We start from the raw sequence: 15192 nt of genomic DNA on the forward strand, positions 1-15192 counted from the left end.
CAACTGCTCCACTGAGCTCTTCTGTTCCAAAACTCTCCTCTCCCATTCCTGATTCAGATTATCTATACGGTGAAAGAACATATCCATCAAAAATACACACACATACTTTGAGCAAACACACATCCTACTGCATTGCCACAGTACTAAAGTAATACTACAAAGAATAACATTTTGATATTAAACTACAAACCAAACCCTCACCAATCTCTTGCTGGTGCACTCGTTGGTTTCGTTGCTCCTGCTCTCGGCTCTGCTCACGGATTCGCTCCAGCTCAAACTGTTGGCGTGTCTGCAGCATGGCGCTTTCCTGTGCCCATTTCTCTCGTAACATGGTCTGCAGCTCGCTGAGGGCCACTTCCTTATCTTTCTGCATGTTGGTTTGAGAAAGCTCCAGCTGAGCAGTGTGCAAGTTTGTCAAACTCAGACGCAAGGCTTCAAGCTCCAAGTTGTGCTGGCTCTGATTATAAAGAGTAAAACCAACGAACATGACTGTGGAATTGTGGTTAGGGCATAACTAAAGGAAAGCAGTTAAAATATATGGGTATGTTTAGAATGGCATATTGCTGTACTGCTATTAGGAATGCAGCACACATACTTCTTGTCAGACACAGAGGTCATAGCCAGCTGCTGAGCTCCTGTGCTAGCTGCTGTAGAGATGTAGGCAACTGCCCAAGAAAAAAAGCATTTCCATTTCCATGATGTTAATTTACATAGAGGGTAATACCATTAATTGGTGGGGGTTACACTTCAATTGGGAACACATGCAGCTCCAAGCATTGTTTTTTTTTAATTAAATTAGAATGTATCTAATATCATAATTTTAAGTAGCAAAACGTGTGAATAATTTATGTAAATATTTAAAACTGCAATGCTGCATTCCATTTCTTAGACTATTAAAAATACACACTACTCTTCAAAAGTTTGGGGTCGGTAAGATTTTTTTAAAATGTTTTTGAAAGTCTCTTATGTTCACCAAGGTAGCATTTATTTGTTCAAAAATACAATGAAAAACATAAAATTGTAAAATATTATCACAACACAATAAGATATCAGTTTTCCATTTTAATATATTTTAAAGCTTAATTTTCAGCAGCCATTACGCCGGTCTTCAGTGTCACATGATCTCGGATACATTTTTTCAGATTGTTAATTAATAGAAAACTCAAAAGAATGGGATATATTTGAAATAGAAATCTTTTGAAACATTTTAAATTACTTTCACTTTTGATCAAGTTAATGCATTCTTGTCGAGTAAAAGTATAAATTTCTTCCTTTCAGAATTTTCCTTTTGAATGCTATTATATATATTAGGGCTGCACGATTAATCGCATGCGATATTTAACGCGCATCTTGTCAGAAAGCCGGTTCTGTAATCAGCGGTAAATCTCCATCACCTGCGGGCTTTCACATTGAGCAGCATTAACTACACAGAGCCGTTGTTCACTGACGAGTTGCGTTAAACCACGTTCATATTCGCGATGCGCCTTAAATATCGCATGCGATTAATCGTGCAGCCCTAATATATAGCAGCATGTCAGCATTACATTCCGAAACATACCACAGGACCCAAATAAAAATCCTGAGATCAAACAAGTACTTGTGTTTGGAGTAGCTCAGCCTGGTGTGCAGCCTCCAGGCCGTCTTGCAGCTCCCTGGAGAGCTCATCTTTAAGTCTGCCAATTTCCTCACTATGTTGGGCAGCCAGCTGTGTCAGCTCCCTCTCATGTTCTCGTTCATAGACCTAGGACAAAGACCAGTGTATACGAATTAAGAGATTCATATGATCCATATAGATGTGTGGTCACATTGCTAGGGTAAATAAAGTTAAGTAATAGGTTGTTTAACCTGTTTAATCATGCTGATCGGTCTCTTCTGCTCATCTTCCAGACGAGCAGACTGCTCGGAAAGTTCACGCTCAAAACGTACATTCAAGTATTTAACCTGGAGGTAGGAAAAACATGAGATATCAACTGTTATGAATTTCATGCAACTCCTTTCAACCACTTAATTACACAACTTTACAATGATCTTCACTCAATGTGTCTTTTTCACTTGTTATCCTTTTAAATGGACATTCTCCCATAGTCACCGTCACAACCTGGTTCTCACCTCTTTCTGGTGTTTCTCTTCCAGAATTTTCTTCTCCTCCTCATGTTGCTTCTGTCTTTCTTCCAGATCCTGTTTGACTATGATGAGTTCTTTCATCAAGGCACTCTCCTTCTCCATGTATTCCTCTTCTGCCTTCTCTTGTGCTTCCTTGAATTCCTTGAGCTCTGCATCCTTTGATTCAATTTGGTGCTAGAGAGACAGATATGGGTTACTTGGAGGACCACATTTGTGTGTCATATACATAAAATACTCCAGTTTTTTGACATTCTGAAAAGAGTACACAAATTTATGAATTTGTTCATTCTCACTATACTTTATACTATAGCTTATGCATTAAATATGCTATATTTCAAAAAAGCAATTTAGTTTCAAACCTCAAAGTTCTTCAGTTCTGATTCAAGAACCTTCTCCATGCTCTTTGCTTGGTCCTCCAGAGCTTGGAGACATCTTTCAAGGGTAGCTTTCTCCTCTTCCATGTTGGTGAGGTTCTCTTTAAGGCACATTAGTTTAGACTCAAGGTCTGTCTTCTCTTTCTCCAAGTTCTGCAACTGTCTAACCTTCACCTCTACTTCAGCTTTGAGCTGCTGAAGCTCACTATTGGCTCGGTCCACCTGCAAGGTCCTTTGACCAAGCAGCACTGAAGTAGCTTGGTGTTTTTCCTTTTGTTGCTCCAGTTGAAGTAAAAATTCATCTCTCTTAGCTTGCAAAGAGTAAAGCTCACAAGCAATAGAGTCATGAGTTGCTTTCTGTTCATGGGCATCCTTCACTAGCTGCTCCTGACATTTGAGCTTTAGCACCAATTGGGCATTTTCCTCCCTTAGTTCCTTTAACATCTCCTCTACAGACAAAAAGATTGAGGTTTTATTGGAATCAGTGTGGTCAGGCATTAATCTTTCATTGTCCTGAAGCTGCATCTGTTTCTGGATCTGCAGGTGACTCAGTATGTTCTTGAGGCTGTCTTCTTCATGCATTTTTTGGCTTATAACTTCCTCATACTGAATTCTTTTCTCACGTTCCATCTCCAACTCCCACTTAGCTTCCTCCAGCTCCTCCGAAGCTTTGCTCCAACGCTCCCGTGCCTCCTCAACCTCTTCAGCAGAGTGCCGAACCTCCTCTTGAAGAACCTCAAGCTGTCGTTCCCGCTCTTCTAACTGCTCTGACAGGTCTCGGCACTGCTGGATCAGAAGCTCTTTAGCCAAGTCCATAGTGCCCGAGCTCTCATTCAGCTCTTCAACAACCGAGGTTGAGTTTTCCCACTGGGCATCAGTGAAGGACATTTCATCAGGTTGGGGCACTTCAATGCCATGAACAACAGACAGTTCTGGCTCAGACTTATCACCATCAGATGTGACATTGTTAGGGACATCTGAAGCATGAAATATTACCTCAGTGTCTAGCTCAAACCTGGCCGTCTCAGAAGTTTCCATCAGGCTACGTTCCTCCACACTCCCTTCAATTAATGAGCTTTCTTGAGGTCCTTCGGAGGCCAAGTAACGCTCCATAAGATCATCCTGGAAACCCCCTGCAGAGATGTCAAAACTATAGTTGTTTCTGACAGCATTTTCAGTGACTGTCTCTTCAGTGTAGTGCTCTTTGGAGACTTTGTTCCAGGGTACATCTGCACCAAAGTCTTTGGAAAAATTATGATGAGAATTAGTATGTTGACTTTGGGCCTGGTTTAGCAGCTCCTGGACGCGACGGATCTCGTCAGAGTGCTCCTTCTGCAGGCGACTAAGGGCAGCCTCATGAGCTTCGGTTAGCTGGGCTACATTCAATTCCCTTTCCTCCTCCAGAGTCTGAAGCCTGAGATCATAATTGGAAATATCGGCTTCATATTTGGAACGCATATGTTGTCCTGTCTCCTCCTCTTCGTGTAGATGATTTTGAAGCTCCTTCACAAGGTTATCTAGTCTAGCCATTTCTTGGTTCAGTTCATCTTTCTCTGCTTTATATTTCTGGGCTTGTGTTTCATTAACAGCAGCCAGATGAGCTTCCATCAGGGTCTTCTCATTCTCCAGACTCTGTACCCTCTTCTGAAATGCTTCTACTTGTACTTGAGTTCGCTGGCTGTTCTTACGTTCTTCCTCTAGCTCAGCTCTAAGGCTTTGCATTAAAGCTTCAGAGTTTGAGTCAGGACCGTTATCCAGGAACAGGGGGCTCATAATGGATAAATCTAAATCACCATGTTCGTCAAGTCTTAGATCTTTTTGATCAGCACTTCTCTGGGTAAAGGCATGTTGAAGCTTAGAGAGGGATTTTTCCATGACACACAATTTCTGTTGCAGGTCTGTGATCTCAGTTTCTTTTTGGGCCAAGAGGCACTGTTGTTCCTTGGTCATCTATAAAACAAATGGAACAAATACACATTGATAAAATAAAAGTGCATATTTTGCTTCAAATGACAAGCTTAACCGTTAAAAAGACATGTCCTAACCTGTTGCGACTCCTCCAATTGTACATGCAGCTGATTCTGAACAGCCTGGGTCAGATCCACACACCCTTGACTTTTGCTACGTAGATATTCTTTAGCCTGCAAGTATTTCATTCATTTAGACTTATTTAGTTGCAAATTGGGAACTAAGAACTAACAGGTTTTGTTCATTTGGCCATTAGGGAAACAAAGACATTTCAGACTGTCCATATTCAGAGGATTTGGGGTATTGTTAGCAGAAGTCAAAACCAGTCATAATTTTTCATGTCTAACCGAGTCCAGCATTTTTCTGTTTTGGTCTTTCCAACCCAAACATTAAACATTCTCAAGATCACAAATCTGACAATCACTACGTTATAAAGTACTCCATTTAAATTAAATAGGGTCTGTTTCAATGAATCTGTGCCGAGGACTAGAGGCAAGATTGAGAAACTTTTCTTTTTGTAATAAATGTATGAACTCTACCTGCTGTAGTTGCTGTTGTAGTGCTTGAATCTGACCAGTGAGCTGCTGTGCCTCCAGCTGCACCTGTTCTCTGCTCTGCAGCGCCACCTGCAGGTTCTTACTAAGCTGTGATATGATCTCATTCCGTTTCTCTACTGCAGCCTGTAATTGCTGTGTGAAGAATTAAGCAATTCCAACAAAATGCTTTAAGTATCTGTAAATAACATTCACAACTAAAATATTTTTAAATTGGACTCTATCCAACGAGTTACATTATACCGAATAAGCACAAACACTTTTTGACACCTAAAAATCTAGGCTGCCAGGAGCAAGAAATCATAATCCTTAAATCCATGAGTGGAATGAACACATGGAATTAGGATACATTTAACCTCATCCATTAAATTTAATTGGTTCTTCCTTTCCCTCTGCACCATCACAAGGCTTTAAAAATGAATTCTCTAAAATTCAAGCAAACCAATTATGGTAAACACTACGCTCCAGAAAGCAGAACTCTGCCTCAGGTTTCTAGATTTGTGCATAACCATGACCACAAATTAATCCATTCAAACGGACAGATGTAACCCAGTCTGGAGAGAATCTTTCTCTGTTCTATTTCAGGATAATGGCTGTATCATGAAAAAACACAGCTGCACACAGACACACACTTCAAATTTCAACTGAATCTTTCAATACAATATCATCTGAGAAAAGAGTGTTAGACATGGTCTCCAGCTGGGATTACTGCAGCTTAAAAATTATATATAAAAATCAAAATGTATATATTTATATATACACAAACATATATAAATACATAACTATTGGCAAACAAAAATAAATATTGCTAAAATGTCATTTTCTTTGGCTAATGTGCCTGTTCTGCTTCTGATCTCATGGATGGGCAGAAATGTACCAAACATGCATGGAAAAATTGCATTTGCAATGGAAAAATATAACTGCAATTGTAAGATCTGTCTTGTGTGTTCCTTAAAGGGTAAAGGTTTACCTTCAGTTGTTCTTTGCCAGTATGTGCAACTACATTCATTTCTGCAAGTTCGTCCTCTGCCTGATCAGGCAGCTCTGACTCTGCAAGAGACCCAGAAGAGGACCTCTGTTCCTGGGAATCAGTTTCATCATCCTCTCTGCTGCACTGATGGACCTCTGGAACACTGCTGTCTGTGCCATCAGGTCTGAGTGATGCCTAAACATTCATACAAACATGCATATTTTCTATAGTTACCATGACTACATTGCCCTTAGCTATGTTATGCTAACTGACCTATTTTCAGATGGGGAACACAAATATACATGCTATAGATTTGAAATGTTCTGTATTGGTGTGCACATGCTATTTGCATGCGACATTGCAGGCTTAATGTCTAAATAACATGTAAACAAGTTTTTCAATGTTCAGTTGAATTAATATTCTGACTCAAATGACTGGAAAAGGATATTGTACATTAGCGATTATAGACATTATGCTCTTTAGAAAAATGTCACATAACCAAGTATCCAAGCCCTCAAAGTCAATGAAGTGAAAGCGTAAACTGACCCACTTCTTAAAGAGGCCATATCACAAAAATGCTAATAAAAATTTGTGTGCAATATTTCGGTATATAATAACCATTTTCTACATTTCTAGAACCGTTATAAATAAAACAGTTTTAGAGATCAGGAACCTTGATACAAAACTAAACATTGTTTATCTGGCATTTAAGAAAAAAAAGCATCTATACTGCTTTCTCCTTATTGCATCACTGCGACTATTGCAGCTGACTGGTGTCAGAAAACTACAAAAGTTTTTTGCTTGATTTTGCAGTTTAGTTTCAATAAACATCACTGGGTAGCAAGTTTTTAGTTTGGAAATATTTTTCATAACTCAAGCTTCTTTATCTCAAATTAAAATTAGATTCTTCATGATATGGCCTTAAAATACAAGTTAAGTGAATTGTCTTTGTGCTCGCTTTGTATTACATCTTTAAATAAATTGTCTTCTGTAACAAAGAAACATTTTTGTCAGTTTAAGAAACACTTAAGGGCTGCATGCAAAATTCAGAAAGCCTTGTTGGCCATTAAGTAAACTGCATCCAGCAACTTTTTTGCTCATTCTCATACTGGTGCACACGTAACTACAATAAACTAGGGATGCACCGATACCACTTTTTCCAGTACTCGCCCGATACCAATACTTTTATTTTTGGTACTTGCCGATACCGATATTTTATAACAGAGGGAAAAATTTAAGGGTAAGTTCCCCTCAGACATACATTCATATAAACTCCTATACCTAAATGAATCGTGATTTGTTTAGCATCTCAACCGATTTGAATCGTCACATATTTTAATCAATTTTCAACCGGCTCGCGGTTAATCGTTACATCCCTAACGCTTAGATTAATATGTAAATATGTACTGTGATCTTTCCTAAATAAAGTAAATAACAAAAATAATAGCAGTGAGAAAACAGTGGTTAAGAAAGCATCTGATCATAGCAATGTGGATAGGTTTACACAAGCTCTGCAATTCACCAGCATCATGTCGATAGATGAGGTCATTAAAATTACACTGTTGTGACAGTTTTATCATAAAGTATACTTGAGACTACAGACTATATAGATCTGGCATGAGACTATAGTTTGAATTAATCCCTTTTCTTTGTATGATATATTGACATTACAGTAAAGAATAGCTCTTTTAACATTAATCTAAACATTGTATAAGCATTCGATACATGAGGCTCTCAGACACGCATGTAAACTCCACATTTTGATTTTCCTGGCAAAAACGTCCCGACTCCTTGAAATAAAAATCAATCTAAGGCTTTCATAAACAACCCATGAAATCGTTACAAGCTGTTCCCACATTGACAAAAAAAGTGATTAAGACATGAAAATTCTAACATATAGCCCCTTTAAAATTAAAAGCAAACCTCTGAGGGTTCCTTGTTGATCTCTCCATGACAATCGTCTGTCTGCGGCTCCTCTAGGTGGCGCTCTTGCGCTGACCGTTCATCCGTTTGGACAGTCTGGCCCTTCCTCTTCGGCGTCTTTTTCTGCGTGCTCGAACTTTCGCTTTTTGCCCGGCGCCGTCTAAAGTGAGCAAGCTGCGCCAGAGGTTGAGAGACAGGTAGAGGGAAACGTACATCAGGATGAGATAGCAGGTACACAGAATCAGCATTGTGCTGGGCTTTAAACATAAGCCATGTCAACAGACAAACAGATACATCTCCAGCACGACTGACATTTCATACAAAATAAACAAAATAAGGCAAATTCATCATCTCAAGGGTGGTTTAGTCCATAATGTAAGACAAAAGCCAAAAAACAGGTTTAAAAAGCTGATATCCAAAACGATGTGCTCCTTTTTTGGAGAATCCCTGACTGTCAAGCATGGAAATGTGGTGAGGCTTGAAACACGCACAATTCTGCAAGAGATGGTTTCTCACAGCTGCCTTAAGAAGCTTATTCCAGATTAAAAGCAAGCTCAAATGAGCCCTGCTAAGCCAAATATGACAATGGTACTTCTATGAACAAACATCAGCATAACCCCTAAGGCTGTTAAATTAGTCACATGACAGCAATCCATCAACCAAACCATATGATTCCCGGGCAGGTCTATGAAAACATTAAGACCACCAAATGAAATGATGTGCTCTGCAGAACCCACTGAAAACTAAATGAAGAGGGAAAAATGAAGAGGAGCGAATACAACGTAAACCTTTCACATAAACATGCATACTGTGACCTAACTTGAAGCTGCTCTCTGGACTAACCCTCTAACCCAGATCAGAGTATGAATACACCTGAAAAAAACACACACACAAGAGCAGGCTATTCCACTGGATTACATCTGACCTGCTTTCATGAACATGTAGGGAATCAGTTTGCGTTTCGCCCATTGACTGTCAAATCACATAAGATGTTGATATGAAGAGAGCCTGGGGGACCACAAGCCACAAACAGGATCTAGAAAAGCAACTTACATATAATATTCAGGCTACACCATTCAGCATTCAGTGGTCACTAAAATGGTGTGCATATCAGAATTAGGGCTGTCAAAAAAAAAATAAAAAAATCGAATTTCGAATATTCGTCGAATTTAAAATAAAAATCCACGAATTTTAGGTGTGCGTTAAGGAGGCAGCCTTATCAGTGGTGCACGAGACGCGATGACGATGTAAGTGTCATTGCATTTTAATGCTTTTGTTAGCCTATCCAGTTGAACCCACTCGATGCGGCGCTGCTACGTTGTTCATTCAAAATATTGCGGGAAAAAAGAACATCAATGCGGAGATGATGTTGTTTATGTCAAAACCGAAACCAAACCGTTCACATAGAACGCATATTCATCACATTTTCTAGAGAGGCGTCTATCATCGTTGCACTCACGTCTCGCACAAGAGAGCCGCATGTTTAGAAAGCCATGGAAAAATAATGTAAGTTCAACTATTTAAAAACATGTCTCAAGACTTTATGGCGGGTTTTCCCCATCCTACTGCATCTCAAGTTTTTAAATGAAGAAAATACTCTTCGTGATTGGTTTTCGTTCCTTTGTATTAAACTATACATACATGCATGATTCTGTTTTGTTTCTAACTGTTTAAGCAACTTTAATTATATAAAGTTTATAAACATTATTTTAAACATTATGCACTTTTTTCAAAGATAGTCGTGTTATTTTATTATGCTTTGAAGAAACGTGCATAATATTTTGTTCGATGCGCCCTCTTGTGGCCTCAGGAGAGAAGCCAAAAGCTTTTTTCCTACCTAACTGAAATTATGCCTTTTAAATTTGAATATAATTTGAATATTGATAATATTTAAGTACAAAATTCAAATTTAGTTTTTCAGCCATTTTGACAGCCCTAATCTGAATTAAATATAAATAATGATGATTTTTATGCTGACTTTAAAAGAACATTTGCGACTGAAGTTAGCAAAGCTGTGCTATGGGCAAATAGTTGATTGCTGACCAGTTAACAAAAACCATGGCAACAAGCTAGCCACTCTATAACAGGTTAATCTTTAAGCTAAATTAACCTAACAACTAACAAACAACAATCCAGACGCATCCCGTAAACTAATGTTAAATGATTGAACATTCATGCATTTTATGTGGCTTAAGTTACAAGATGAAATTCAGGGTTTGACAAGAATGGATCCAGTGACTCAGAGCAAGTGCATGATGTAGATGAGGATTTGTTGAAATTCCAAGAGCGACTTAATACAATAGTTTGGTTCAAATTAGAGATAAATATAGACAAATATTAAATTAATAAACTTTTAAACTTACATACACAGAGACACACAGAACATGCAGGCTTCATATTTAAATAGTATTTTTGCGGCTTAATATTTAGATACTAGTCCATATCGCGACTCTAAGTGTATGGACCTACTTTTGATTAATTCATCCAAACTTTTACAAATTCCGTGACATTCCGCGTCATACAGTAAATTCCATTTATATGACTGGATTCCGCGATTCCGTCCACATTTCCTGAATCGCGGAAATCATAGATAACATTGAGGTGTTTTGCAACTTCAGTGTAACGTTAGTGGATTGTGATTTATTGCAAATTAAGCAATGTCTGCTGCTGCCTTACCTTTGAGAGACAACTGATGTGTGATCACTGAAGCAGCTCCAGTTAGCAAGCGCTTTCGGAGTGAGAGTGAATTCTGCATTGATTGGTCGGACTCGTGACTCCCAACAAATCAGATGAACGGTGGGCACAGAGACTGCTTTAGGCCACAGAGTGGTGAGTTCTGACAGGCTGCAGCAGAGCCAAATAGCGCGTTTCAAAATTAAGTTCTTTTATCAGCGAATCGGTTTTGAAAATGACCGATACCGATAATCGTAAAAATGCTTAATATCGGCCATGCCGATAATCAGTCGACCCCTAGTTTTAGGTAGGCTTGGTTGACTTAACTTTTATAAAGAATATCTCTTTGGATTTGAGACTTTAGTCTTTGCAACTTTACAGATCTTCTTTATGCACCAAGAGCTTGTAACACTCCAAAGAGAAAGGAAAAATTGAAATCGCATCATATGACCCCTTTAAACGACTGCACATTTACATTTAATGAGTCCTGAAATCCATCCTGCAATGTTGAGGTTTCAATCGTGTGGTGCCTCCTGCAGGTCTCTTTATAAATAACAAGCAGTTTTCTTCTGTGGACTGAATATCATCATCCAACAATGAGAAAGTATTTAGTAAATGAACGTAGCCAAAATCGTATTGTTTACATAATTTGAAGCGTTTGTCCTTTAAAAGGAGGAAGGTAAAGTAACACCTAACAAACAAAAAGATGCCACTTTATTCCTGTTTTCCTCTCATTGCAGATAAAGTGCAGTTCCCGTAAAAGCTCTCTTGAGCTAAATATATACTGTAGATAACTGTGAGCTGCACTGATCCTGCCTAGAGACAGAGCTGCATCAGATTCCCCTCAGCAAATATAACTTTATTTGCAACATAAGACAGCCTCATACGCATAAAAAAGTTGTTGTTTTATTTAGCCGCAAAACCAACATACATTTACCCCAAATTCAAACTCAAATCAAACAAATGCCCAAAGCTACATATTAACAATGTTAAAAAGCTCAAACTTTCCAGCTGAAGAAGATCATTCTGATTTTGCGAACCAATGCAAACGAACGACGTAACGTTACACTCGGAAGAAATTTGGAGTTCAAGGCAAGCCTCATTTTGTCCATTATGAATGTAGCATGATATTAATAAAAAATAATCAACACACTGAATTATGAGAAGGTAAGGCACAAATACACTGATAAATTGAGTCGGGTAGCTGAGTAGTTTTTTTTATACAAACAAGTTTTATAATAAGACATTGTGCACCAAGAACAATGGGAGTGACTGTGACATCTGTGGCTTTCAAATAAAAGCAAGAAAAAACACCTAAATAAAATGTGGTAGTTCATATAATTACAGACATAAGGAATAACTAAACAATATTCAAATTCACAACTAGCCAATGTAAAGTTACTCTGCTAATGTTAGCGCTTAACATTACCTTTGCTCGTCCGGCCTCTAATTTTCTCTGCCTTTCATCCTGATCCATTTCCTGGATCAAGGAATTTCATGGGAATGAAGGAAACACTCAAGGGGACGCCAGTCTGAAACTGTGTTTTTGTAAAACTCCTTAAACGAATTTTTCGCAATGTTTTGTGAGTTCAGAGATTTTCCTAAGGAGTAACTGTCAGTGTAATTTCAACATGGCCGCGAAGTGTGTTTGTCCCCGCCCTTATCGGATTGACAGTCTGCAAGAACCTATTAGAACAAAGGATGTGAACTTGCCAGCCAATGACATTTCTTGTTGCAGAAATACGCCTGCTCTTTTCAAAACGCCCTCCTTTAAATGCATTGGGCCTGAATGACCAATTAGAAAGCGTGTGCAAGCATGACCCTTTGATTGACAACTTCTACAGCCTATTGCGGAGCAGGATAGAGAGAAATGACATCCTACGTAGGCTCTGTATTTGTTGTGGTAGTCGTGTTTCCGATAGTGGTTGTGATTGACAAATGAAAGACGCGGGTAAAAGCCCGGGTGAATAAGTTTAACCAGTAACAACGGTTAGTTGTTTTCTTCACTAATAATATAAGGCAAAATTTCATAATTTGTAAATGTTATGCCAATTTAATGTAACACATTTTGATAATATAATATTATAAGTACGAAATAATAAACAGATTATAAAAATATAAATATAAGATAATAAATATAATCATTAACTTTTATTTGGAGTATAAAGGTATACAATACAAATATATACAATTATTTAGAAATATAAATTCCACATAAAAAGTAATAAGTATAATAATTATTTTATTAATTATCCCATATTTATGTTATATTATTCAAGACTACAAATAAAACATAATGCTTTTGTTTTTATTATTATTTTTTAGAATGCTCTACTATGGGTCCACCACAAACAAAAGAGCCTCTGTCTGGATTTCTAATGTAACTTAGCAACTTGAGGGTTGGGCAAAGAACTCTGCAACACAGAGATATGTTTTGACAACAGACAGGCTTCTACAGCAAACATGGACAATAATTAAATAACCGTATCTACAAAGTGTTTTTAAAATGGCAGACCCAGTGGTTGACCAAATGACAAGGCTCAGATTGAAAATGTTGGAAAAGGTAAGTTGGTTTAATGTGATATTTCTCAGTTATACATAACTGACATGATATATTAAACCTTTCCCTTTTGTTGACGACATACTATCATGAGACCAAACTTGTCAATTAAAAGATGTATTATATCATCTCTTTGCTCCTTTTTAGAGACTGGAGAATGAGAGAAATGACAACATTGAACGAGAAGGTTCAGCGTTTTCCACAAGTACACAGACAGTAGTTATTTTTATGAACTCCACTGTTGTTGTTTTTTTTGTTTTTTTAGAATTTTGAGAGTAGTTTAGGTACAATATACATGATTGAAATGATTTGTGTTTTGCCTCTCTGGCTGAAATTCTGTCCTGAAACAAAAAAAGTTTTCTATAGTAATCCTCTCAAAGGTTTATAAATAAAACCTATCATGGAATAAAAACAAAAACAGCTGAGCATGCCAAAAATGCAGAATACAACATATATGACTAATGTCTTATATTTTGATTCCACAGGAAGTTATGATGGGCAGGCAGATGCATTACACAGCGCTCTGAGACGGAAGAGAAACCTCCTACAGAGACTGAGGGTATGTTTCACAGAGATGATATTAAAAGCTTCTTTGCACATAAAGAGTATCTGTTTAGCTTTTTAAGATGATTAAACCAAAGGCAATCTTGAAGTGTCATGTAATAGTCAATAGAAATATTTTATCATGTAAATCACAAATATTAGTGTGCATTTGAGTATGTTTATATGCATTCACCAGGAACAGCATATGATGGAGGATCTGGGAAGGCCTCACACATGGGGTGGATCTCATAGGCAATATCATTATCAACCTCTTCTTGGGCCACTCCAACCTGTGCCTCCCATCCATATCCACCAAACTACACCACCTGCACCTCCACCTCCTCCTGCCCCTCAGCCCCCTCAAATCATTCAACACACCGTATGAAACGTTTTCTCACTTTTAGTTATACTGATTTAATCATACACAGAATATCTGCATTTACTATTCCAGTTCAGTTAAATAGCTTTATAGCTGTTCCAAAATATACAAGTACAGGTGCATCTCAATAAATTAGAATGTCATGGAAAAGTTCATATATTTCAGTAATTCAACTCAAATTGTGAAACTCGTGTATTAAATAAATTCAATGCACACAGACTGAAGTAGTTTAAGTCTTTAGTTCTTTTAATTGTGATGATTTTGGCTCACATTTAACAAAAACCCACCAATTCACTATCTCAACAAATTAGAATACTTCATAAGACCAATAAAAAAAACATTTTTAGTGAATTGTTGGCCTTTTTGAGTTGAATTACTGAAATAAATAAATTTTCCACGACATTCTAATTTATTGAGATGCACCTGTACATAACCAATTTGTGTTTGTAGAGTATGTGTCTGTTACAATGCTTTGTTGCAAGCACTCTTCTAATAACTTGTATTTCTCCTTCCACAAGGTTCCTCAACAGCCAGCCACCATTATCCAGCAATTACCACAGCAACAGCCTCTCATAGCACAAATCCCACCTCCACAAACCTTTCCCTACAGATCAGGAAGTATTAAAGAAGGTATACATCAAAAGCAGAAAAACGTTATTGTATACTAAGACGCAAAAACAAAAAATAATAGTGACATTTAGGACATTTAAAGCTGTACTTTCCAACGAAAGACTACTTACAAGATTATAAGATTATTGTTTAACAAATACACTACTGTTCAAATGTTTGGGACTGAAAGATTTAGTTTTTTATTTTCCAAGGGCAAATTATTTAGCAAGGACAAACAGATCAAAAGTGACAGTAAAGACATTTTATAATGTTACGCAAGACTTCTATTTCAAATGCTGTTCTTCACACTTTCTGTTCATCAAAGAATCCTAAAAAATACAAGTATAATAGATTTCTGAAGGATCAGGTGACTGAAGACTGGAGTAATGGATAAAAATATTATTTTTAAATAATACATATTTTATATATATTTTTATTTAGAATAAAATATAACAAAAAATACATGATTGATATATATATATATATATATATACAGTATCTCACAGAAGTGAGTA

General features: G+C 37.4%; 2 protein-coding genes across 2 annotated transcripts in view; one reads left to right on the plus strand and one right to left on the minus strand.

The window, feature by feature from the left end:
* The window catches only part of LOC107677569 (pericentrin-like), a 53885-nt gene extending 41667 nt beyond the window's left edge, over positions 1 to 12218 (minus strand). Inside the window, 11 exon segments of the mRNA XM_016472501.1 lie at positions 5 to 62; positions 202 to 457; positions 1598 to 1741; positions 1846 to 1941; positions 2110 to 2298; positions 2484 to 4448; positions 4544 to 4639; positions 5006 to 5155; positions 5991 to 6185; positions 7914 to 8087; positions 12016 to 12218. Coding sequence (XP_016327987.1) covers positions 5 to 62; positions 202 to 457; positions 1598 to 1741; positions 1846 to 1941; positions 2110 to 2298; positions 2484 to 4448; positions 4544 to 4639; positions 5006 to 5155; positions 5991 to 6185; positions 7914 to 8087; positions 12016 to 12063 — 3371 coding nt within the window. The 5' untranslated portion in view covers positions 12064 to 12218.
* A 728-nt stretch (positions 12219 to 12946) lies between these two features.
* LOC107677568 (uncharacterized protein C21orf58-like) overlaps positions 12947 to 15192 on the plus strand; it is a 4501-nt gene continuing 2255 nt past the window's right edge. Inside the window, exons 1-5 of the mRNA XM_016472500.1 lie at positions 12947 to 13149; positions 13294 to 13351; positions 13632 to 13705; positions 13886 to 14068; positions 14587 to 14698. Coding sequence (XP_016327986.1) covers positions 13093 to 13149; positions 13294 to 13351; positions 13632 to 13705; positions 13886 to 14068; positions 14587 to 14698 — 484 coding nt within the window. The 5' untranslated portion in view covers positions 12947 to 13092. The remainder of the gene's footprint in view (positions 13150 to 13293; positions 13352 to 13631; positions 13706 to 13885; positions 14069 to 14586; positions 14699 to 15192) is intronic.

The sequence above is a fragment of the Sinocyclocheilus anshuiensis genome, unplaced genomic scaffold, assembly GCF_001515605.1.
Source record: "Sinocyclocheilus anshuiensis isolate Anshui unplaced genomic scaffold, SAMN03320099.WGS_v1.1 scaffold472, whole genome shotgun sequence".
Lineage (NCBI taxonomy): Eukaryota > Metazoa > Chordata > Actinopteri > Cypriniformes > Cyprinidae > Sinocyclocheilus > Sinocyclocheilus anshuiensis.